Here is a 25,952-nt window from a genome sequence, read left to right as displayed (position 1 = left end):
CCTTGCATCTATGATCCAAATAGGAATTTGAATAAAAGTAAATATAGTGCGTTAATCACCACTTATTTATTATGTGAGTTTTGAATCATCATATATATTATTATTAGGGCTGCAGCTAACAATGATTTTAGCATTCGAAGCTTCTATAGATTATTTCAACGATAAATCGATGAGTCCTTTAAGAAGTAGGCCCACTTTTGCTTGGCGGGGGCGCTCTCATGCGGAATGACCGACCGATTTTCTCAGGATGCGTGATTTCGAAAGTCATTAAAGTGTTTCATTTGCAGCCTTAAGAGTGCACAGGTATACCTGTACATCGCTGCAGCAAAGCAAGATGTAAATTTTTATAAAAACAATGTATCGAAGTATAATGCGACAACTATGTGAAAGGTTACTCATAGTAATGAACCTACAGATCACCTGAATCTGCAGCTCCCCTCTGCTAAAGTTGCTGTTACCTTGTCTGTGATCTGCTGGCAGAACATCAGGTGCTTTCTGATCAGGTACTGCTGTGCTGTTGCCGAGGCGACTTAGGTTTCGTTTTAAGGTGGACGGACGGTAACATTACAGAGTTGCTTTGTTTAGCTTCTTCCTTGTCCCTCGCTTTTTTCTCTTTCTTCCTCCACTGCGCAAACAGCGCCATTATAATCACGTACAGTGATTCAGTGCGATAGTAATAAATGTCCGTGCGAAACAGTGTGGTAAATAGTTCTATGGATTAAAGGAAGCATCAATGCCAAGAATTTGTGTCGATGCATTTGATTAATGTATTCGATTTAATCGATGAATCGTTTCAGCCTTAATTATTATACATTAAATACACTCCGCATTACAGATTTCTTTCAGTCACTGTATCGTTTAAGGGCTGTTGGGACGAACAAGGATCAATCATGAGGAATTCAGTGCACAATTTTTCACAATGTATCTCCTGAAATTAGATAATCTGGATAAATTGCTTTGATTTGTAAAAAACCGCCAGCTTTGTCCTATCTTCAACACAAAATCATCACATTTTGATAGCAAGTTAATACAATTCATAGGATATCAACCTATTGATCAACATTAACTGTTTGTGTGTGTGTGTGTCTATCAGGTGTGTAAAGTTTGTTTTGTGGAGTTTTACATCCTCTGAACAGAGGATCAAAATATAGAAGTTGTCAGAAGCTGTACGGATTCTCAAGTCCTCTGAGACAAACCGTGATTTTTGGCTTTAAAAATAAACTTGACTTGACTTGTGTTGAATGGGAAAGCAGCTTCGATGTCAATGTATGTATGTCTTTTTTGGCAACTCTCAAAGGTGTGTGTGTGTGTGTGTAGATATGTCAGGTGATTGTCAGTTTGAGACAGGTGGTTATTTGGATGCGAGAGTCTCTCTCTGTCTCTGTGGAGCTTCAGCCTTCATCTTGAAGCTGTCCCAGTAGGCGGGGTCTTCCTCTGTCAGAGGTGAGGCCGAGGCGATGAGGTCACTGAACAACAGCAGTGTAAACGTGCTGGGAGGAGGAAGAGATGGACGAAGAGGCTGAGAGGAATAGAGAAGAGAGTCTTTGATTACTGAAATAGAATGTGGTGTCTAATAATGCTGCAACTGATGATTGATGTTATTTTTTCAGTTACTGATTCATTATTTAGTCTGTAAAATGACATTGCATGTTCCTAGAGACCAAGGTGTTGTCTATATAACAACTGTTAAATACCGCAAAGGGATTTGGTTTTAATGATTATTATTGGCCATTATTAACTATAAAGATTAAACCTATATATGTTTGGCATTTTTATTTATGAAATTACTTAAAACTTATTTTAAATGATAAAGATTGTTGTAGATAATTTTCTATCCATCATGTAATCATTTCATCATGAAATTGTTTCTTATGTCTACTTGAGGTTATAGATTGTGCTAACAAAAACTTCAGTCATTTGTTTGTGTTGGTTCTGCTTTTAAGTTTTAAAGTTATTCTAACTATAGGACTTTGTAGACACAGAATAAAAAACAAGATTATGCCCCCTGAGTGTCTAAAGTTGTCTAAATTGTGGCGATATGTTATGATACAGTGAACGATCACATGCTTATTTACACATCCAGCTCATACGGAAAAATATTAGCATTCATTTAGAGTTGTGTTTCTGACCACCTGATGAATGTGACTCCAGTATTCACTCAATTTTAGGTCTGATTTTGGTCTCTACCAACTCATTAGTGAAATATCTAACAATTCAGCTGCTCAATGCTCCACTGAGTTTACCAACTAGTCACTAACTGTCTGCCTGCTGTTTGCTGAGCAGGTAGTGCACGTTGGATAGTTAGATTTTTTTCTCTGAAAAAGAGCTGCCTGCTGCGGCCAAAAACGACGCTATGAGACTGGTGAGAGTGAGCCAAAAAAGTACAGTTGTAGCCGTACAGCCAAACAATGAGCTGGAACTCACTATAAAGCCCTCTAAAACAGAGGGGAGCTGCAGATTCAGGTGATCTGTAGGTTCATTACTATGAGTAACCTTTCACATAGTTTTCACATTGTACTTCGATACATTGTTTTTATAAAAATTAAAATTTTAGCAGCTTTAAACAGTAACATAACAGCCCCTGAAAACCTTTTATTTCTCTGATCTCCAGTGGTTTGACATCTTGCTTTGCTGCAGCGATGTACAGGTGTGTATACCTGTGCACTCTTAAGACTGCAAATGAAACACTTTAATGACTTTCGAAATCACGCATCCTGAGAAAATCGGTCGGTCATTCCGCATGAGAGAAACTGTGAAATGTTGAACATGTTGTGTGTCCCTACTGCAGAGTCTGGTTTGTCTGCTGGTCCAAGTGCAACAGCAACATGATGCTCAGCATCCAGCAAGCTCTCCTGCAGAAACAGAAACAGAAACAGAAACACACACACACACACACACGTCAGTACATTCAAATATTTAGCCTGCATATCATACTAAATGAAAAAAATAAAATAAAATCACCTTCACCCTCATTCAAATCCAGAGCAAATACTCACAAATACTACATAAAACAGAGCAAATACTACATGACAAATAATGCACATGTGCATTATCAGACATTCACCCTGCATGAGACCACTTGTGCATAATCTGTTGAAATGCTGAATGTGGATATCTAGTGTATGTTTGTAGGATTTCTGAGGAATTGAAGGTTCAGTCAGATAACCACTGCATTTACGAGCCACATATCACCTGCCTAGCATGTATGCGTCTACAGCATGTATGATTAATGCATGTGGAAAAATCTGATTTGTATGCAGTTTTCCAGCTTTATGTGAATGTATGCAGCCGCCCCCCCCCCTCGTTAGCCTCATTTTCAGAAGGACATACACAGTAAACCCATCCAGTTGAAGCTTAACGGTCCTAAAAAAATATCCATCCAAAGGTATTTTTGGTTTGGAATGTTTTATCCACTCTATAACGTCTACTCCAAATACAATTTTTGTTGCAATTGCCTTTGTAACTGGCAAAAAAATACGCTTGGACATTAAAGGACAAAAGCTGAGTGTGTGTATGTGGGAGTAACAGGTGGTGGTGTGTGTGTGCGGTGGGGCAGTTAGTTACAAAATGGTAGAGAGTAAGCGAGCATAGAGAGAAGCTCAAAGGAAAAGGAACAGAAATAAAGGGCGAGAAATATCACCAGCAACTCATTTTGCTGTAGAAAAAGAGGAGAGTGCAGTCTGTTTTGTATGTGAATTATGATGTCCCTTGGTTTCTGTGTCTAGAGGCTGCAGGGGTGACATCTCCAGAGGTCAGCAGGAAGTAATAAGTCTCATAGCTGCTCTCTGATCCAGCCAATAAGCACGCAGTGAGCCAGAGGACATGCGGTCAACATTGGGGCTGCTCATCTCTCTCTCTATGTTAACACTTACAGCTCTGAGCATGTCTATTCGTATGTAAGACAATCAGAGAAATCGATTGCTTCATTTGACCTCTCGACGTCACAGCAATCATTCACTGACAACAAATAACAAAGTGCGTCACTCTTCTTGAGGACATACAGAAAGATGACCAGCTTCACTGATGTGTGTTAGTGCAGGCTGACTCTTATTTTATCCTTTAAATAACTTCTTTTTTTTTAATACAAAAACATGAGCACCTGCTTAATGTGATGTCATAAACTATTTTAGCCTTCATTTTATAGTCTAATATTATCTTGTCTTTTTAATTTAAGTTTATCTTATTTGATTAATATTGTAAATGTTATGATTTGCTTTTATGTAGGGCACTTTGTGTTGCGCTTTACGCATAAATTATGCTGTAGAAATAAGGCTTATAATTGTTCTTGTTCATGTTGTTACTGTGTTCTCCTTATTCAGATTTAAGGGCAAATATAAGGACTCATTTGTCATATTTAACAACGACATCTGGGGAATTCTATAGTCAGTTATTTAATTGTTTTCTAAACAGACTTGCCTACTTTGGTGTACCTATCATATTATACCCATGTCTACTTTTTATTCCCCCATTTAGTTTTTTAATCACAGGCAGCTGGACAGGTTGAAGATACTTGAAGACGGTCTTTAATTCACAACCGAAAAAGGCCTTAAGAAGATAAAAGGCGAAACGTCTTTGAGTATCTTCAACCAGTCCAGGTGCTCTTCAAACTTCCATGGCTAACAATGACCTGGATGACTGAGGATCTTCACAGACATCAAAGGTATGTCATTTTCAGTGATATGCAACACAGAAAAGCAGGAAATGCTCATATAAGATTCTGGTACCAGCAAAAATTTTTTTTTGACTCAAACTATTATTTGGTTATCAAAATAGTTGCAGATTAATATTCTGTTGAGCAACTGATTAATTAATCAACTAACTGTTTCAGCTGTCCATTTGTGCATTTTGCAAGTGTTTCATTAAACGATCCAGAATCTACACATTAAAATGAAACTGTTGTGATGCTTATTCATAAACCTAATGAATGTCATTTAAACTGAAACATCAAAATTAAATAATGCGAAATACACCAGTGTGGTGGAGGTTTTTATAACAAAATAATTTTTTTTATCTCCATTCCTCTTTGCTTCCCTCATTCTTGCCACAACTTGCATCTCTTCATCTTTCGTACCCAAACACATTCTACATCCAATATGTTGCTGATACTTCGTGTTGCCCTACGATGTACAGTTAAAAGGAGGACACATGCATTACCGTCTGCCTGCGATCGATATAAGTGAGCTTTTATTCTCTGGTGTGAAAATACAGACACTAAAACGGCATTAAGCCTTTATGACCCCGAGAGGGATAGAGAGAGGAGGGAAGAGCAGATGTAACATCGGCCTTTTCAAACCAGTGGTAACCTTTTAGCAGTCACTTGTTAATCCATCTGCCACTGGGCATGGAGGAAAGAGTGAGGGGAGGAGGGGAACAGAGAGGAAAAATACAGGGTGGAGGAAGGGAGCTGGTACAGTTGAATGAAGGGCGAAGGTAAAGGGAGAGAAGAAAGAGAAGGGGATATTGGAGAAAACATCAAAGAGAGAAGTGGAGAGGAGGGGCAATGAAGGTGAGGAGAGAGAACGAGAGGAGATGGGAAATAGAAGGGGAGAGGGGTGATAGCAACAGGTGATTCTAATGCTCTCACACTTCTCTAATCTCTTGTCATGGTGTCAGGAGGGCCACTTGAGAGTCCTTCTATTGCAATCTCTTATGTCTATTTCTCTGCAAGACCCTCTATGATTCACTTTGCAGATGCTTTCAAGGGTACAGCCGCTGGGGGATGTAGCACGGAGGATCCCACAGAAGAGCTGCCGAGCCCTTTGAACCACCGCTTTAGAAATCATTGATTTCATAAAGGCTGCTGGCTCTATACATGAGCTACTATTCTAAACAATATACCCACTAATAAGATGTAAACAAGTAGTATTTATTAACAATTGTAAGTATAAAACAACCTGACAATATCGCTTTACATTTGGCCTGAAGGAAGTGTGCTTAAAAATACCTCAAAAAAGAAAATTTGAAAGAATTTCTGTCAAACTCTAGATATTCCTAAACTATAAATATGCATCTTGGCACCAACTAAATTCCAACAGGACTGTAAAAAATAACAAGTTGTTGTGCGCAGCACTGTTTCTTGGCTGTGCTCAGTGACTTCCTGAAGGCTTGCCGTCAACCGGGAGGTTAGTGCCAAGTTGCTGCTGGACCATGTTAATTACTGAGCTTTGAAGTTCTGGTAGGAAAATTGTTACCTTCATGTAAAGCCGAGCAAGCCGTTTCTCCCTGATTCCAGTCTTTGTGCTAAGCTAAGCCCACTGTCTCATTGCTGTAGCTTCATATCTGCCTGATATGAGAGTGGTATTATACTATATACTCTCATCTATCTCTCTGCAAGAAAGTGAAGCACAAAACGGTGAACTAGTCTTTTACTTTGTACTGAAAACAAAATTTGGCATAGCGTACAGCTCCACCTGGGCAATTTAAAAACAGTGAGAAGAATCTAAACAAAGTATGAAAAACATAATTAGAACACAGATTTTTAACAAAGCTATGGCATTATTAGACAGTGACAGAAAATAAGATGTTATGGCAACTTGAATTGATCACTATTGGAAAACACTACAGACTGTTTTCAATGCACCTCATTCTTTTGCGAGCATGAGAGTTGTTGGTAAACTGCACACTGCTGTTTACGTCAAAAAACTGTCCGTGATCTCTTTAGCATGTTTTCACATCAAATCCTAATCCTAAATCTGGAAATAAAAAAGTCATGAATCTGTCGTTAGTTTGTTTCTGTCTTTTCAATGTGTCATTTGACAGAAAATGAAAAAGACAATGTCTAACTTTTTTAAGAGCTCTTGGTTGGTAGTTTTTCCTGTCTTTCTTAATCTTCACACCTGCGTTCAAACAGACTCACTTCAAATATCCAGTCCTCTTCTTCTTCCTCATCTAGGTGCATCTTGGTCTGGCGCAGTGCCAGGCCCTGTGTCAGCGGTTCAGGGGCCAGGTGAAACTCCACTCTCTGCAGGTTGAAGCCCAGACCCGTGCCGATGGCTTTGATGAAGCTCTCCTTCAGTGCCTTGGTGGAAAGGGAAGAAACCCAGTTTGCTAAGTGCAAGTACAAGCGATTAATTGCAGAAAATGTACACAGGCACATAGGAAAGAAAAAAGGACTTTTGTATGTCTGACAAAAGACAGTCCATGTACTTCTTTGTTTGTGTGTGTGGTGTATTTTGGCTCAGAAGCACAATAACTTAAAACCACAACAGATGGGAATCTATGCACACATGTATAACAGTGTGTGCACAAAAGAGTGATTTTGTGTGTCTGTGTGTGTTTAGCCAAAATCAACCCTGCTCGGCAGCCAATGAGCCACAATAACAGTATTACAAGGCTAATCGCTATGGCAACGGTGAACTCTGCCATTAGTCAACAGTGTGGTGATGATATCAGAGCTTGACGTCTCTGTGCCACCCTCTCAATCTCACAACATCTTTACTTAGCACCAATGTTGCTGTTGCTGTCCATCTGTGTGTGTGTGTCTGCTAGAAGAAAGAATATATTTGAAGATAAAAACTGATAAAGGGAACAGAAAGAAAGGACTGTTGCATATCTGTGAGGACAGAGAAGGACAGAATGTGAGGAACAAAGAAACATGAGAGTTGAGAGAAACCCAGAGCTCACACTTCTGCACAAACGTGTGTGTGTGTCTCAAGGGACATCAGCAATGTTACTGTCTCCCTGTTTCCTTCTCTCACACACACGAACAAAAGAAACGCCGCCAGTGGGGCCCGGCAGCGATGCAGTGTGATGACTGGGTGGTATGGTTGCCATGGTTACCCAGTGGCGGTAGAACGCGGCGAGCTGCTGGTGCTCCGAGCCAGCCGATTGGATGACGCTCCACTCATACGCTGTAAACTGACGAGTCATGATGCGGAAAAACTCTGGCACAGAGCTGCTACCTGGAGGGAAACAAGGGGGGAATGTAGGAGGGAGGGAGGGAGGAGAGGTGTGAGGGCCAAAGAAAGGGAAGAGGACAGAGGAAGAAGGATGGAGGCACAGACAGAAGGGAAGGAAAGGATGGAAATGAAGGGAAAAGCAAAATGAGGTTGAGAGAAAGATGGAGGCAGGTGTCAGATGTAAGACACAGGTAGAAACAAACAAGCTCTCCCAATATAATCCAATATAGTTCACTCTTGTAGATTAGAGTGGACTGTTTCCTCTCTCACAACACCAGAGATTTGAATGTGACACACACACACACACACACACACACACACACACACACACACACACACACACACACACACACACACACACACACACACACACACACACACACACACACACACACACACACACACACACACGGCCTAGACCCTTTACGTGCACAGGGCAACAGGGACCTCTTGTGGTCAGCTTGGAGAATACAAGTAATTCTGTTTCAAGACACACGGTTGATTTATTTGTCATTTAACAACACATGGTTGTATAATGACATTAAGTTTGTAGTTCATTTTATACTACTCACAAAGAACAAATGTTATATAAAAAAATATATATAAAATGATATACAGAAAGAGGGTACTTTACATGGTGGAGTGCTGAGTATGAATGAAGGAGTCTCACAGCTTGAGTGAAGAAGCTGCTCTGGAGCCTGATGTTACAACAGCGAATAATTCTGTACCTCTTGCCAGATGACAGCAGAGTGATCAGCCTGTGGCTGTACTGTATTTTAGTATTCTTTGGGCTCAGTTCAGGTGTTGAGTACAGTTGACTACGGTGCTGAGTACTGCAGTGGTGGAGGTGTGACCGCTAATACGAACTGTCTGGGGTCCGTTTGTGAGGAAGTCCAGTTGCAGAGTGTTGTATTTAAACCCAGAACGCTGAGTTTGTCAACCAGTTTCACGGGGGAGATTGTGTTGAATGCTGAGCTGAAATCCACAAACAGCATTCTGATGCAGTTGTCATTTTGTTTTTCTGCCTTATGCTTGGCACTTATGCTGATTATACTAACAGATTCGGCTGTTACGGATTAATTATCATTAGTGTGAGATGGTGAAAATAGACAGCTGACACAGACAGATTTTGGTAGTTTGATCTTTAAACTTGTGCCATGATCTAGAGAGGAGCATCAGGATTAATTCAGGCGTGTTTTATTTCTTTTGTGGCTTGAATATCGTAAAATCTTATACAGCCAATTCAAACTAAAGGTTGTTGTCTAAAAATCTTTCTCTCCACTGTTGTGTACTTTGGTGCAAATAAGTCAAACCATTTCCCCCGTTTAACCCAGATGACCTTACAATCTCATGTTGCCACTAGTACCATTGTTTCCCTCGCCTTTGGTTGGTAGGATTCCCTGATTAATCTCCTGAGATGAGGAGGCTTTTTTGTTTTTTGCCAGAAATTGTGTGATTTTAAGTAATTTGTATGAAGGTTGGGCCTGGAGGACAAACAAACAGACTTTCTATGAATGGCCACCTTCATGCTTCATCTATGTGAGGATGTTCATGCAGTTTTAAAGAGAAAGGGTCATTATTAGCGCTGCTTTAACCTCTGCATTTACCTGGCATTACTGTCTTCATTATATCCACTCCGACCTGCATCCCAAGCTCTGCAGCGAGCACAGCGTAATCCCCTTGGTGGGACAGGTTGAAACTCCAGGCTGGGGGTTCAGGGCCTGAACCTGAACTGACCTGGTGGATATTTTCAGGTATAAGACAAAGTGGGGAAAGGTGTGCTCAAGTAAACGTGGTCTCTGAAGTTCTTTGAGGAGTCAAGTATAACTGAAATAAGCCGTGTCTTGTGCTCAACAATCACCAGTGTCAAAGTTACATCTAAAGTTATTCTATTCATACGGTTTCACTACTCAGATGTAGTTTAGGCGCTGTTAACAAGTTAATTAAAAGACTTGATTACCGTTAGTGCAAAATGCTGTGCCTCCAAACTTTGTTTAAACACCTGGAACTTTATGGCATGATGCAGCCATAAAAATGTAGTCTTCCACTCGGTGCATACATCATATAGCTTCAATAATAGAGAGTGTTTAGGTGAATGGTATCAGATAGAGTGGAAGAAGATGAATAAACATACCTGCTATGGTGCAGCAAAACTGAAGTGATGGCACTGTACAGTGAGGTGGGCTGCTAATATAAGACTGATATGTTATGGGAGGGAAATGAATAGTGTCTGAACCTTCAATGGTGCTGCCAGGTAAGGTTTCCCCCTGGGAGATCGCTCCAGCTTGATCTCTGACCATGGGATCCCCATCCTCTCACACACAAATCTCCTCAGCAGCAGCCTGCCAGCCTGGTGGGGTGACAGAGTGACAGTCAGTGTGTTGCATGTTGGGAATCCTGATTAGACAAGCGGGAAAAGGACCTAAGTCAGGTGGCAGTGCGATAAGTCCGCGTGCAGAAGGTGACAGAAAAGTTAACAGTCAGGCTCACCATGGCTGATTTGGCATCCTTGACAAACACAAACTGTCCGATCCTGTCTTTCTCCTCCCGCTGAATGCAGCGAGCAGCAAACAGCCAGTCAGACCTGCTCGGTGTCCACGACCCACAGCGGAAAGCCCAGCGGACAGAGCCCATCTCCTCGCCTCTGTCTCCTCCACCACGTCAGGCTGCTCACAAGTTGTTACCGAGCTAACGTTAGCATCGCGCGTTAGCATGTAAAACAAGGATTAAACTTTCCGCTGACAACAAAATCTGGAGATGTTATGACTCAGACACTGGGGGTTTCAAAGTTGAGCAGCAGAGCATCGGCTAACCGAGGGCTGCTAATAAAACTGCCACAAAAACGCTCTTGCTATTTATTTACATTTTGGATTTGACAGAGGTGCACATGAACGGAAGAGCCTGGCAAGATTCAATGCCGTCATAAGTGGGCGCGGTGGAGGATTAGCCAATAGGAGCGGACGACACAGTGCGCAACTAACGATACCTTCACTGCTCTCAGGAATATCGTAAATACGACAAGCCCTGTTGGGGTTTCAATAAATATGACTGTTTTCTTACAGCCTACCTGAGATGTAACATTTTAACCATAATTTACGGAAGCCGACTGACTGGCGTATCTTAACCCTCCTACTTAAAAAACAACATCTCTTAGATATGCTGCATCCTTAACAATTAATTTAATTCTGCATTCTGCATCAGAATGGAAAAGCGCTGGGCTGCTTGAACAAAAGAAAATCAAATGCTACTATTGTTGGCCCTAAATTGTTGTACTCAAAGTTATTTAATCCGATCAGCACCTCTAAAGTGGTATTTACAGTTTGAACTCTTAGAATCCCTGTTTACGAGTCGCCCTTGAACACAGCATTAAAATTGTACCTCTGTGGTGTTGTTTTGGTTGCTGTACATCTGTGTGCATAAGGTGAGTTGTCCTCACGATATATTACAGATAATGTTTTATGGAGGTGGTAGTAAGACGGGCAAGACGCTAGACTCCTTACATTCCTGACTGTAAATATGAAATTGTGTTTGTGCTCGTCTTGATTAGAGAAAATACTATTTCATATTGCTACTCTTGCTACTCTTCGAAAAAACGTTTTAAAAAATAAATAGAAATAGCCTTATAGAAATAGCACATATGACTTATATGGGTATTTTGTCTAGAATATATGTGGGCTAACAGTAGAAACATACTTGTCAAATATACTTTAACCTCTTTATATAGGCTACCCTTATGAATTTTACTATCTTTTCAACATAGGCCCATGCATTAGATATTGTGTATTGTCTGCTAATAGTAGCCAAACAGGAGAGGTATTGACCATCACATGATAGGGTTAATGTGTGGTTAATGTGCTGCAAAGAAAATTTAAACATCAGCAGTATTTCATTGGTGACTGCTGTAAGAATTTTCGCCATGCTTACAGCCTCAAAATCGTTTTATGTAAGATTCCCCTACTACTATCCATTAAAGAAAACCTTTATAGCGTTTCCATTTCACAAGACAAAAAAAAAAGAAAAGAAATATTAACACATCCGCATTTATCATCAATTGAAAGTTAGAGGCTGATCTATTGCACTTAATTTGCTTAATATTGTAATTCTGTTCTGAGTGTCCAATAGTGTAAAAACTAAACATATTTGTGATTTTGCTTTTATAACAAATTGACCTAACTTGACACACTGTATAGCCTATTCCAAAAAACATTAACAACTCTGTTTTACATACAGACAGACTGCAGAGACCGTTCAGCTTGTGATGCTTCTCTACCTGTGTAAGCTCACCTGGCAGCAGATCAGACGATTAAATAAAGGTGGGAAACCCTGCAAGTTGTGTCATAATACTACTCTGTGGCCTTAGCTACATCAAATCAGGGCCTCATCAAACACAACCTCCATTCATACGGGGGAAAAACAGAAAGCTTTTGATGATTTACTCCACCAGCCAACCAGCTGTGACCTCTACAACTGCACACACTTCTTTCCACAACTTCAAGTCTCACATCTCGTCACACAGAACCAGCATCTAAAAGTGTAACAGCTGGGATAAGTCTCCAGGGCCTCCACCGACTGTGCTATTGAAGGAAAGCTGCACTGCAAGGCATGGATTAACCTTTACAACAAACATCCACACTTCTCTACCTCTGAGGAGTCCCCCCTCCACCTGTTTTTATTGTTTCTCTCTTTTCTTATACTGTCCTCTCTTATTTTTTTTCTATTCCTCTTGTCTTCTTGCTTTAATTTCCCTCAGTTGTCTTTCTTCCCTTTCTATCTCTCCCTCTGTGTTTGTGGGGTTTCTGTCCCCTCCTTGCTGCCAAGCTGGATTTCCTGCAGGTGAAGCATCTGAAGAGGAAGAGGAAGAGCAACTACAGTGTGAGAGAAACACAGACTCTCATCAGGGAGATCCACAAGAGGAGGGACGTGTTGTTCTCCAGACAGCAGGTATAGATTTCCTCTTCTTCTTCTTCTTCTGTAAACTGATAGAGTGGCACATCTATGGTGAGAGCTCCTAATGCGTAATAATTATAATATGATGTTCCAATTAGTGCCACCATGTTACACTGCCAACAAATTATATATAATCAGTGGTGTAGTGCAGGATATTCTGTATGTTCATGCAGTATAGGCTGATCTTTATTCAAGTGCCACTGATGTATACAAAAATAAAGTGGGCAAGGCACATTTTTTTTGTTATCTCTGTCCTCTGAAGCGTGAGGCAAGTTGGACAGATCAACAGCAGCAACTCTCCTGTCCTATCCAATTTTATGTGTGTGTGTGTGTGTGTGTGTGTGTGTATATGTTTGGCCGGTATGTTGGCTGCAAAGTGAAATGAAAGTGCAGTACAGAAATGCCAAAATATGTTTAAAATAATTTGGAAGATACATTATCTACAATGTCCACCAGAGAGCACTGGCACAGTTTATATTTACACTGCAAGATATCTTGCTCAAGACAGATCTATTACCACCACAATTCTTGAAAAAGGTTAAACCACAACAAATTTCCTTCTTTAAACTCAGAAATATTAATATTGGCCTCAAAAACTCTAACTCTAGTTTAGTTTTACATGCATGGTGGCAGCTTTATGTTTTGTGAAAAACTGGCATTTCCTTTGTTTTGACAGGAACCTGCATTACTCACATCTTCATTTTCCAAAACATAACATCACGCTATGTTATATTTGTTCAAATAAATCTCTTCTCTTCCTGTTCTTCATCTCTCCCGTTTGTATGTGAACAGAACACAGCCATTAATGAGCTGAAGAGACAGGCATGGGAGGAAGTGGCACGAGGTGTGAATTCGCTGGGGGAGGGAGAGCTGCGCACTGCTGCTGAGGTGTGTTTATATCTATATTTAAATCATACTTTAATGTATTGATTCCTACGAAGCTCACCTCCTCTTAAACACCAGCTTCCTTCCCTCCTGATCTCCTGTACAGGTGAAGCGTCGCTACCTGGACTGGCGTGCACTTATGAAGCGAAAACAGCTTCAGGCTGAGCTCTCCCTGTCCTCCTCTTCATCCTCGTCTGTGGCCCTGAAGACTGAGTATGATCTGTCCTCCCCTGAGCACGAGGCAGCTTCTCTGGGATCTGGGTGTGACCAGCTGCTCGACCTCTCAAGCCTCCCAAAGGATTGTCACTGTGACTGGCCGGAGCTGGCAGCTTTCAGTGAGCCAAGTGGTCAGGCCATGATGGCGGCGCCGGGTGTGAAGATGGAGGATGACGTCAGAGAATACAGAGTAAGAAACTCTTCATCTACATCATGGTGCCCCAGTAGTGCCTGTGTGTTAACAATAACAATAAAAGACAGTAGCTTTGTTTGTACACCACACGGCCCCTCTAGAGATTACTTATTCTGATTGAACCCAGAGTCTATTAAATAAAATAAAATGGATTTCTTATTAAACACCTTAATGCTTTTTGATACAGAGGTCACATTAACACCACTCATATTATGGAAAGACAAGTAGCCTATATTGGTATGAAAGTACTTGCTAATGTGGTAATGTCCTCATCAGCAGAGGTAGTTATGTTTAACATATCACAGCACATTACGTAGCTCAAGTGGCTCTTATTAGTCCAGTCTTTTGATTAGGCTCATGGAGGTCCGCAAAGCAAAAATAAAATTAAATAAAGGATGTGTTAATTAGGATTTAATTTAAACTTGACCTTTAAATGTGACTTTTTTCTGATTGCAGTAAGATCTGTTATCAGATTAAATCCCACTGTCACCGTCCATTTATAACATTTTCCACAATAATTCCCTAATCTAATCTTCCACCCTATTTCTTAATAGTGTTATTAACCTGTGTCCAGTCTATTGAATTTCTTCATGTTATCAGCCAGACAATCTTCCACGGAAGCCCTGAGAGCCCTTTTTTTTGGTCTGATCAAAAAGGTTTCTCTTCTGTGTTAGTAACTTAAGAACAGGTAAAACAAAAAAGGTTTTGTCAGAATCAAGAGTTTGTTGTTATAATCATTTTTGGCCACAAGAGGCTGAAGTGCACCACTACCACATGCTCTAAATGGGGCTGAAAGCATTAATGTTTTCTTCCAGGTGAGTTTTAATTTCTCCATACACTCGAAACACAAGGTACATATATTGCTTGCTAACAAGTTATGTAACATTACTATAACGTCTTCCTTTTGACTAGAAATTTATTTTAATCAACAACAACAAACACCTTTTGGCAAAACCTTTTTTTTCTTTTATCTGTTCTTAAGTCATAAACACAGGAGAGAGAAGACGTAGAAAATGGACCACCAGAATTATTTTTCCTGCCTCTCATGACTTCCGTAATCTGCAGTCGGAATAGAGGTGATGGTTTTGTGTGCTGGACCACAACATGATCAGCTTGCCATGTGAAAGCATCAGCAGGAGTCTCATTGTTTTGGGGTGTAAATCATTAAGCAAATGAACCTCTAAAAGGGCCAACCTGAGATACAGAATTCCACCTTTAAAGTGTGTCAAAAACCATAACATGGTTTAAAAACTGCACAGCATTTTTTTATATAGATAAACAAAATCGAAGCTGCCGAGACATAGATATCTTGACTTTTTTTGTCACTAGTATGGGTCAAGCTCCAGAAATGTTGGATCCTACATTTCCCATAATGAAAGTTGATTGCATCTTCCCTAATCTTTCATTAGGGTTATTGTCTTAGACTCCCTCCTGAGCCACATGATACAGCTGTAAGCTGAAGTTCATGTGTAACATCGGTGAAGGGCCCCTTTAATGATCTCTTTCTCTCTCTCTTTCTCAAGCTGGATGGTGATTGTGATGTGGGAGATGGAGAAGGAGAAATAGATGAAGATGATATTCCCTCCCTTCTCAGCGACATCGAGTCCCGCAGTGAGGGGCACGTAGGCGATGTTTACACCCACAACGAGATGGGCGTGCTCAGCTCCTCCAAGGCCCCGACCATCACCTTCAACAGAGACCACCCACTTGCTAGTGGCCTGGCGGGGATGCCAGCCCATGCTCTGGGTGGGCTAACCAGTCACGAAAACGTGGGAGCTGGGTTTCTGGTTGCGGTTGAGAAACAGCGACTGGAGCTGGAAAAACAGCGCCTGTCTGTAGAAACTGAACGCCTGGCGGTGGAGAAAGAGCGGCTGGTGGTGGAGAAGGAGCGGCTTCGTCAGATGGAGGTAGAGAGGGAGAGGCTGCAGCTGGAGAGAGAGCGGTTACAGGTGGAGAGGGAGCGGCTGAGGCTTCTGCTCCTCAGCCAATCAGAGCAGGTGGACTCCTCCTTTAACCTGCCGCCACAACAGGGCCCGCCCTCATCCTCCACATCTTCATTATCCTCTACTCACGATGGACAGAGGGAGCAAGAGAAAGAAAGTAAAGGCTGGAGGTCAGTGGTGGATCTGGAGTGTGAGAGGATAAAACTAGAGAAGGAAAGGCTGCAGCTGGAGAAAGAGAGGCTGCAGTTCTTCAAATTTGAAGCTGGCAGACTGCAGATTGAGAGAGAGCGCCTCCAAGTGGAGAAAGAGAGAATGCAGCTGCACAAAGATCATCAGGGCCACTGAGAAAGCGATGAATTAATACATTTTCACCAGCTTCCAGGAGGAACTTTTAATACTGAAAACAACCCAGAAAATGTGGAATACCATTTCCCCCTACACACACGTCTTTCAGGAAGGTGTAAGGCACATTAATGATCATTCCTGATTGGAATTTGGCCAAGGAGAAGACTGAGATGGAGGGCTGGCATATTTATGACCATCGTGATAAAGCAGTGCCTTATGATGTCTTGATTAAATCGGTGACGGGACAGAAAAGATGCCATGGTAATAAAATCTATGATTTGTCTGGCACGCGCAGCTGGTTAACCCGGAAAATATATGATTTATAAAATGCGACAAGTTTCAACAGCTGTTCAGTGCCCCATCCAAAAACACTAATCCACAAGACGTGCAGCATGAAATATTAAATGCTGGAGTATCAATGCAACACATCCTCACTGGTGTAGAAATGTTTTATACTGGTATATATGAAAGAATAGAATGATGATGTCTTAATCAAATCAGTGCCAAATTATTTACTGCATGGGTGCCTATATAATTTATCTTCCAACACTGAGAACACAACAGCACACGACTGTTACTGGTATAGAGGAACTTTTAAGCGGTTTATGTTTTGCTGTCCAGTGCTTGTGTTAAAATATTGTTTACACGGTAATGCTCGTGAATTTGTACATTTGTCTACCAATTGTCTTTATAATTTTTATTTTTTACCTCTGCTATTTTTCACAGCAGATGTTTTGACTTGTCATAGCAGTAAAAGCACGGGTGAGTTACTCATAACATTTACATTGTCTTCGTTCCATTCAAGTGTCCCAGTAAACCGCGACAGTGTGACAGGGAGCCAGCATGCCTGAAACCAGGACCCTGAAACTGAAGCAGTAAAATAGAATTCAGCCAGCATTTTTTTATTATTCACACCTGTGCTTTTCCTAGTGCGACATGGGAAAATGTCTTCAGGAAATAATTGGGCTTTTTTGCCAGTAAGATTTGTGGACTTGGAAAAGAGCTTGAACATCTATATGCTGAGCAGCTACTGGACGTTTGGTGTGCATGCTAGAGAATTCAAGGGAAATATTCCTTTTCCGGCTTCATTTTCTTTATTTTTCATTTTAAGTTCTGCTGTGCTAGACATAAACAGTGAAGTGTTATTGGTAACTAAAAACTATATTCTGCTACTATGTACTGAAGGTTATGTTGTCCAACAAAACTAAACACATCAAACACTCCAATATACTATGCATTGTGGTTATTTTGTTCAAAATTATCCCTTTTTAAATGTTTAAATGTTCTGAGTCAAGACCAGTATGTCTTTTTAAACCACTTGATATCAACTCACATGTCCTATTTTATTATTTTTTGTATTATAATTCTATGCCTGATATGCATACATTATATGTATTTATACATATTTGTTTATGATCTCTGACTAACGTTCCCATGCCGAAATGTTAATAAGGTTGCTGGTAAAAAAAAATGGGAGTCCCAGGTAAATACTGTTATGATCACAGTTAAATATAATCTGTGTTACAAACTGAAGTACTGCTAGCTGTGGTCTGTCTCATGCCTTTATTTTCTCAGCATTGCCTTTGAAAAATAATGGTAAAAGAGAATAAGAAGATGATTCATATTTTTTTTTTGTATCCTCTGTATTGATGCTCCCCAGGAAGCCCACCAGGGGTCCCACGGATCAATGCAGGCTAATAAGAAGAGACGAGCCTTAAAAATCACTTTGAGAGAATAACACTGCATCTCTAAAGAGTCAGCTTTTGAGGATTTCAGTAAAGCTGATGTAACCCAGTGACATTCCAGCTTTTTGTTTTGCATTTCATATTCAAATTATTGTGAGGAATGGGAAGAGTGGACGCAGTTTTGACTGCAAAACTGGACTGAACAGAGACTATAAAGCTGGCCAATTTGAGATGATAGTGAAACATCTAAAACCATAAGTAAACTCTAAAATCGCCTCCTACATCCTACACACACACACACCCACACACACCCACACACGGGCAGGGACTCAAAGCTGGCAGATCCAATCGCAAAGACAAGTTTATTTTTCCATCAAAGGGTTATTTTGCTGTCTGCCTGTGATATGAAAGCTATATATAAACCGCTCTTCTTTATCTCTGTCTGGATTTAGAACTGGTGTGAAAATCCACTGTATTGTTATGAAAAGGGTCCCTCAGCACTGGAGGCCTGCAGTGACTCGACCTAGTGCAGCTGAGACCAGAGGTGGAGAAATAAATACTACAATATGTCCTTTCTGGTTCTGGGTCTGACAGATATTTGAAATCCACATTTATGGCCTACCATGTCATTTACAGTAAAGCCATCAAATCAGTGTGTTCAATATTACAGTTCAGAGGTTTACAACTAAAATTAAAGAAAAAATCTAAGCTGCAGACTCACTGCAGAATTATGAACAATTCTCATTTTAACAAGAGCTTCCTTTTAGAGAAGTACAGTTATTTAGCCAAGCCTGCAGGTAATAAGATCAGGCATTTTCTGTTTCACTTTGCCAACATTTTTTCAATGATAAAATACTCATGGACTTCATGGAAATAATGTTTTATTTTGATTCACCAACTCTCTCGCTACTATTGCTCCCTCTCTTTGTTACTCTCTAGCTTGCTTGACCACTGCTGTTCTCTTTCTCAAAACAAACCAAAGTAACCTTCTTGGTATCACTATTTTGCAGACGTCGATGTTGGGTATACAAAATCAACTAACTGGGAGGGTATCATAGTTTGGTCTCTGAATGCCTGGTTTCAGTGATATTTCAAGTTGACTCTCTGCACAATTTTAAAATGTTTTTAAAATGTTGGATCAAAGAGCATGAAGGTATGAGGTCCACTTTGTGCTAGCCACTGTAAATGTGTGCTGTGTATTCTGATAGAGAGCGCATGGACAGAGAGATTTAAGGCATTCAGATTACCTAAACGTTGTCATCTTGTCTTCAAAATATCAGCAAACTCATCACATTTAGTAGAATATGATATTGTTGTGGCCATAGGGTATTGGATTTAAGAAGCTGTTAGTTGTTTTAGTAGCTAGTAGTAGTAGTTGTCGTGGAAATTATATTCCTGGTGAGGGATTAAGCAAATAACTGAGTTACAACCAACTGTTGTCTTTGAAGAATTTATTAATAAAAGAGAATAAACAGAGAAGTACTAAAACACATATACAGCTGGTCCAGAGACCTGCTGCCTAGGGCAACTTCGGCCGTCTGGCCCAGAGCAAAGGGATGCATCGTCCTTTACACAGTATAGGTTTTGGGGAACAGAGATCCTCTGTCAGCCTTGACTGAACATTCCAGGAGAGGAGAGGAACAACAAGAGGGGGAAAACACTAACACAATCTCACAGCTCTGACCTAAACCCTAGTAAATGTGGACAGACTAACATAAGGAGTATAGGAGAGGAAAGGTTAAGGATAAAAAACACAACACATATATATCTATACAACATAACAATAATAGTAATAATAATAATATTAATTTTCTGTCATAACAGTAGTTTTTTGCACCCAGCTTAAAAAAATTAATTGAAAGTGCATTTGTAAAGTCTTTCTTTCTCTATAAGCCTCTCTACAATTTCTCCTGAGTTTTGCAGGTGACTTGTGCTTATATGTAATGTGACCTGATTCTGAGGGTCAGAGGTCACTCTGACTCCTAGTTTATATTTAAAAATGTCAAATATATTTATTACAGGATGATAGAATACTTGGTGGCGAAGCAGCAAATATTTATTTTCACTGTGAGTGAAAAGATCTGTGATAATTCTCCTGAAACAAATCCTTTGGTTTTTAATCAACAACCGTAATCAGTTCCATTTGATTCAGTCTTAAATCTAAACTGAAAATATTTTAGTCACACTTTTGTGTGATGGCATTAAAATGAATAAAAATCTGATTTATTCCTCATTTAGTCCGAACATTATATTTGTATTAATCCAACCCTGTAGAACAGCGTGTTTATTTGCTGTCATCTTATGTCTTGTCTGTATGACTGTAAGTCTATATACAGGAAAGTGTGTACTGTATGTGGGAAACACACTTTTCAGCGACCACAACACCACCAGCAGAAATAACAACAAAACAGTCTAGGGGCAAGCTGCTTGTGTCCGCTGAGTGTGTTGGTGAAATTCAATTTCCTATCCGATCATGAGAAATGCTTCAAAGAAAAAGTGAGAGCAGCGGAGGTTTTCATGACGAGAGAGGAGCTGTGGATGAGAAATCAGGATTTGAGGTGGATTCCCCTGAGAGAAGGATGCAAAGAAATGGGGAAATTAAGTATGACAGGGTGAGGGAGGATAACCAGAATGAAGAATATAGAGTGAGAAATGAGGAGGGGCTGCACAGAATGGGGATAATGCCAGGACTGAGAAAGAGGAGATGAAATGAGCCACAAAATGTGAAAAGGCTGTTGTCACTCTGCAGTGACGATAAAAGAGGCAAATTGAAGGGGTGTGTGTGTGTGTGCATTTGCACGTGAAGGTGCAAGGTTAAAAGGGTGGCAGCATCGCCTCAAAATTGTTATTTTGCTTCATCTTCAGGTAAATGGGAAATACTTGTCAGTAATAACCCAGCATGGTATGTGAGTGTGTGTGTTTGCGTGTGAGAGAGCATAAGTGAGATGGGAAATAATGGGAAATGCTTGTCAGTGATGGCTCTGCATTAGGAGTGTTAGGTCCCCATGGATTGAAAAAGAGGGAACCCAAATGACAAAAATCGCAGCAAGGAGTTTAACCCCGTAACTGCTGGTTTACAACAGGAGAGACTTCGCAGTGTGAACCTTCACAAACATCATCAGGTCAAAAATGTGTTTAATACTTACAAAACTAAAGATAAATTCACATCAGCCTCAGCTGGACTTTTAACGCTAAATATAAAATGCTATGCATCCATGCAACATGAGCATGTTTACATTCTCACTGTTAGCATGTTAGCACACTAAATTTAAAGCTTAAATGGTGTGTAGAGCCACTAACATTTACACCATTGTTGTGTGATGTAGCAATATTAATTTCTCATACCTGTACCTATACTGACTGACAGGCCTGGGGCACCCACTGCCAGTGATTGTATTTTGGCTCCTAATAGCATTTGTAAGTTAAATGGTGAGTGTTTCATGAACTGACATTTATCTCAGTCTCAAATCAAGGAAATGCAGTAAATTTCGCACAGCTGCAGAGTATCTGTTTTTCAACAAGATGAAACACAAAATTATAAAAATGAACTTACTACTTTGTAATTTCTTTCTTCAAAAAATGTCAGAACACTTATCAACACCTGTAATCACACTTTACTCATAATATTATTATTGATATCTCAATAAAAAGTACAGTATTGAAAACAAAGAAGAAAGCATAACTCAGTTTTATCCATTGAGGCCATTAATAGTTAAGTCCATAACAGGATGGCAGGTTGGCTGCAGTACATGGTACAGGAATAGGATCAGTGAATAAATAACCACACAGACAGAGCAGGTTCAGCATTGATGTTTTACTAGAAAAAGAAACCAAATGGAAAGACAAAACAAAAGCAAAAGAAGGAAAGAAACGGTGTGTTAAAGCCAGAGTGTTGACAGCCCAGCAGTCAGCTTTTTGCTGTCTATGCATGAAATCTCATATACTGGAGGTGGCAAAGAAATAAACACAACAGTCTTGTGTATTGTTCAACTGCCTGGTGTGTCTGGTGTGGTGATAGCTAGATCCGTGTTAGCTGTCTCTTAACAAATGTATCCACTGTAGAAACTGTTTCCATTATTTCTCTCATGGTGGATTGATGCAGTATACTCCTGCACTGATCCACTGGGCTGAGAGATTGATTGGAAACCGTCTACCTTGTTTGTTTCAACCATAAAAAAAGGGTTTGATATACTTGTTGTTTTGAGATATGTTTTTCTATATAGGCTGGAATACCTTTGATGCGGGACAGAGATGAGGTAAGTGTGGAAGTTTTTTCTGTTTTTTTTTTTTTTTGCGAAATGTTAAAGTTTACAACGTAAAAGGTATGAAAACGAAAATCAAGAAACCAAGAAACTCAGATTGTCAATTGGTGTCTCATGTTTCCAATTCATCTCTATCACATTATTTTGCAGCGTAACAGGGGAGAAAATAAAGTAATTTGTCTCTGCTGAGATGCACTTTGCACAGAGAGTTCTGTCTTACAGCGGGACAGGAGGGGAGGCGAAAGCAGGAGGAACAAGGAAGAATTGAAAGGTGGGAGGTAGGGCATTGGAAATAAAACAGTAGAATTTAAAAACAAATACGTGGGAAGACTTGGGGCAGAAAATACAATATTTCATTACCACCTACATTATCACTGTATCATGACACAATCTCTATGTAAGTATCACCACTATGCTAATTTGTATTTAAAGAACTAAACAGCAACACTGTAATTTGAAAAAAATAATTTTTTTCTTTTCCTAATTGTTCCTCAGTTATTAATGCGATGTATATTTTTGGCTGGCAGTAAGTGGATGTGCCAAAACAGGCTGTTATACCGTAAATAACAGATTTTTAAATTTTTTTTAGAATTGTTTGCTCTTGCCTGGAATGAGGGATCCAATCATGTCGCCAAAAAGTGCAAACCCCTGCTCAGTTTGAACTCGTGTTGGATTTCATTTGTCTCACATTTGTCGAGAAAACAAATAACAAAAAGCACTGAAGCAATATGAAATGCAACACAAATGCTACACTCTCCAAATGTCAGACAGCGCTGTTTCCCTACAGTACAGTAATCACATCCTCTCCAGAGGCCTGCCTAAAGGAGATCTCATCGTATCAGCTTCAGTATTGAATACTGGCATCTGCATGCTGTAGCCCACCAACGATTTGGGAGTAAAAACATGGTTAGACAATGAAAAACAGTGAATATATACTCGTGATACAGACAGACAGGCAAAAATAAAAACGTCTGAACCTCTCATGGTGCTGGAGTGATCACTCTGAGCTGACCCTGTGTATGCAACAATGTGTGTGCGTGTGTTTCTACGCATGTGTCCGTGTGAGTGCCAGATGGACATTCAGTGTTGAGTAGGACACACATAGATGGTGGCATATCAATATTCTCAAGTTATCAAAAAACAGCCATATAACAGAATGTATGCCATGGCCTCTGACAATCTGTGATCAATGTTTTCTATAGTTCTCTATAGACGTATAGATATATATTTATTTGAATTATATATAATATGTAGATTTATAAAAAAGATTTGATCTTAATTACAAGTAGTGGCATTTTTCTTTTATATTCATTATTGCAATGAATTGTTATCTAAGATGATTAAAAAAGACAAGTGAGTTCTGTTTTGCTACGCAGTTATTTACAACAGTTTTAAAACGCAAGCTTTCTGATGTGGTATCTATCTCCGGGCCACTGGAAAAGACTGAGGATCTCAAATGATGACCAAACTGCCCTTTAGACTCATTACATTTAGAGAAATTGAAAATAACACCTGTAGGTCTTTAAGTAAAATGAAGCGCACACAGCATAGACCAGCAGTTCTCAACCTTATTATGGCCCTTGACCCAAAGAGTTTACTACTCTAGTCGCCCTAGTGTGGGCAAAAGAATTCTGAACTTTGATTTTCCTTTTCAATTGCCCGGTTATTTGGATTAATTATTCAAAGGGTTGGATTTGTTTGCACAGGTGAACAGTTTTATCCAAAATGTTTTATCACCATATTTATTCCCATTTCCTCCATCATTCGTGTTGCAAGCTTCTGTAAGATCCCAGTGTTCAGGTTGAGAAGCACTTTGTAAGGTAGCCATATGAGATCTGCCCATGTGTTTTATTTTTTCTTTCCATGACTGAATATACAGTTTAAACCTCGCCTTTGTCACTCGGCAAAAAGTAATAATGAATTTGCTATTTAGCATTTCTGCTGTCATGACGATGCTGTTGATGAAGGACTTCTTTAATTACTATTGTTTTTTTTTCTTTTACAAACCCCTGTGAATTCTGTGGCCGAGATCAGCCACACGTATGTTTCGAGGTTACTTCTGTTCTATATTGGCTGATTATTTCTCGCTGGTTTGGGGCGAGAAGTCATTCTATATGCGTAGTAAGAAAGCATTTTCATTCAGTTTGAACAGTCCATGGCAAAGTAGCGAGTTTTTCTCAGTCTGAACGTTCAAGGTTACAGTTTTCTGGTCTTCTAAGGGTGATGATACCTGGCACTCAGTCTCTGCAGGCAAGTTAAAAGATGATGATGACCATGATGAAAACAATGTTTTGTAGTCTTAGTAAGGCGTTGTCGAGGGGTGTGGCTTGTTGGCCAACATCGTCCAATGAAGACAGCAGAAACAGATGTTCGTTGGTTGTCTTTTGTTTTTCTGTCAGCTGTGAACATCATCTTTATCACTATCATCATCATCATCCGTTTTGTGGGCATGTTCACAGCTCGTAGTTCATTTAGGTCTGTGCTGGCTTTCCTGTTGGTTTGTCGATATCAGGATGGCATCCTTCCGAAAAATAATAAAACAAATGCTGCAGGCAAGTGTGATAGTCATAGTCGTCCTTTGTTTTTGTTTTTCTCCACTGTTCCCACGCCACAGTTTCCCTTGTCTCTTGTGAAATAAGTCAATGGCAGCAGGAAAGTGAGATGATGATGCGCATTGTGTTTGTGTATTCAAGTGTGTAAAAATGTGTGTTCAGTGTCTCTGATCTGAGTATTTGCATTTAAGTATATGTAATTATATGCATGTTTTATGTGTGTGATTATGTGTAAGCACATGTGGGTATGTGTGTGTGTCCTTTTCGAAGTCTATATGTTTGTGTGTCATTAAGGCACGGCAGGTGTTTTTGGTTTTCAGGGCAGTCCAGAGGAGACCACTGCAAGGCCGGGGTGTCGGAGGGAGGCGTGGCCAGCATGCACGGCTTTGGGGCAGTCTGGCGTTAAGACGCGGCCATTCTCCCCCACACTTCCTGTGATGGACAGACGGGCCTTGTTCCGCATGGCTTCAGAAAAAGACAGCTAATAAGAGATGAGATGGGAGGGGAGGACAGAGAAGAAGGTGGAGATGGCAGAGTGGAGATTCTGTTTGAAAAAAAAGATCATCTCACAGGCATCGAAATTGTACAAGAAAAATGCAACCACTCGCATAAAGACAGAAATTTCAATACGGACACATGCACAAAAAACGCTTATACATGCATGTGCTTGTACACTGTACACACATGTAAGTTTATAATTTGATAGGTCTGAGGGTGCAATCACATGCATAGTTGAAACAATCGTTGAATTAGTGTTGAAGAGTGCAAAACATTTGTGGGTTCCAGCCTCTCAAATGTTTGGATTTTGCTGCTTGCCTGTTCTTTATATTATCATAAACTGAATATGTTTGTGCTTTAGATTGTTGGTTGGACAAAACAAACAATTTAAAGGTATTACTTTGGGTTTTAGGAAAATGTCATTATCATTTTTAACTTCTTTGACATTTTTGTGATTAAAATCTTAATTAAACATAAATGATGAAAAATGTTATTAGTTGCAGTCCTGATGAAGTAACTAAAAGTCAC

General features: G+C 40.0%; 3 protein-coding genes across 4 annotated transcripts in view; 1 reads left to right on the top strand and 2 right to left on the bottom strand.

Moving 5' to 3' along the window:
* Window positions 1–762: 762 nt before the first annotated feature.
* Window positions 763–10,794, bottom strand: aasdhppt (aminoadipate-semialdehyde dehydrogenase-phosphopantetheinyl transferase). 2 transcript variants are annotated; one of them, XM_046040716.1, is made up of 7 exons: window positions 10,389–10,794; window positions 10,135–10,248; window positions 9,506–9,635; window positions 7,780–7,901; window positions 6,857–7,018; window positions 2,784–2,852; window positions 763–1,519 (listed from the first exon to the last, which is right to left on the bottom strand). In XM_046040716.1, the coding sequence occupies exons 1-7, from the start codon at window positions 10,530–10,532 to the stop codon at window positions 1,352–1,354; spliced, it is 909 nt and encodes a 302-aa protein (XP_045896672.1). In that variant the 5' UTR covers window positions 10,533–10,794; the 3' UTR covers window positions 763–1,351. The 2 variants fall into 2 exon arrangements, with proteins under 2 accessions (XP_045896672.1, XP_045896673.1); XM_046040717.1 differs by lacking the exons at window positions 763–1,519; window positions 2,784–2,852 and adding an exon at window positions 5,827–6,439.
* A 1,850-nt stretch (window positions 10,795–12,644) lies between these two features.
* msantd4 (Myb/SANT-like DNA-binding domain containing 4 with coiled-coils) lies at window positions 12,645–17,904 on the top strand (the record flags this gene model as incomplete). The annotated part of the gene is made up of 4 exons (XM_046040821.1): window positions 12,645–12,839; window positions 13,638–13,733; window positions 13,837–14,136; window positions 15,663–17,904. Coding segments are annotated over 4 exons (1,356 nt in total), but the record flags the coding sequence as incomplete, so codon positions are not given.
* A 6,299-nt stretch (window positions 17,905–24,203) lies between these two features.
* Window positions 24,204–25,952, bottom strand: part of LOC123963777 (glutamate receptor 4-like) — a 61,795-nt gene continuing 60,046 nt past the window's right edge. Inside the window, exon 12 of the mRNA XM_046040820.1 lies at window positions 24,204–25,407. Within this exon, the coding sequence (XP_045896776.1) occupies window positions 25,243–25,407 (165 nt within the window). The 3' untranslated portion in view covers window positions 24,204–25,242. The remainder of the gene's footprint in view (window positions 25,408–25,952) is intronic.

This window comes from Micropterus dolomieu, linkage group LG23, assembly GCF_021292245.1.
Source record: "Micropterus dolomieu isolate WLL.071019.BEF.003 ecotype Adirondacks linkage group LG23, ASM2129224v1, whole genome shotgun sequence".
Lineage (NCBI taxonomy): Eukaryota > Metazoa > Chordata > Actinopteri > Centrarchiformes > Centrarchidae > Micropterus > Micropterus dolomieu.
The sequence above is the reverse complement of the archived record's forward strand: the minus strand, read 5'-3'. Positions and strand labels throughout refer to the sequence as shown.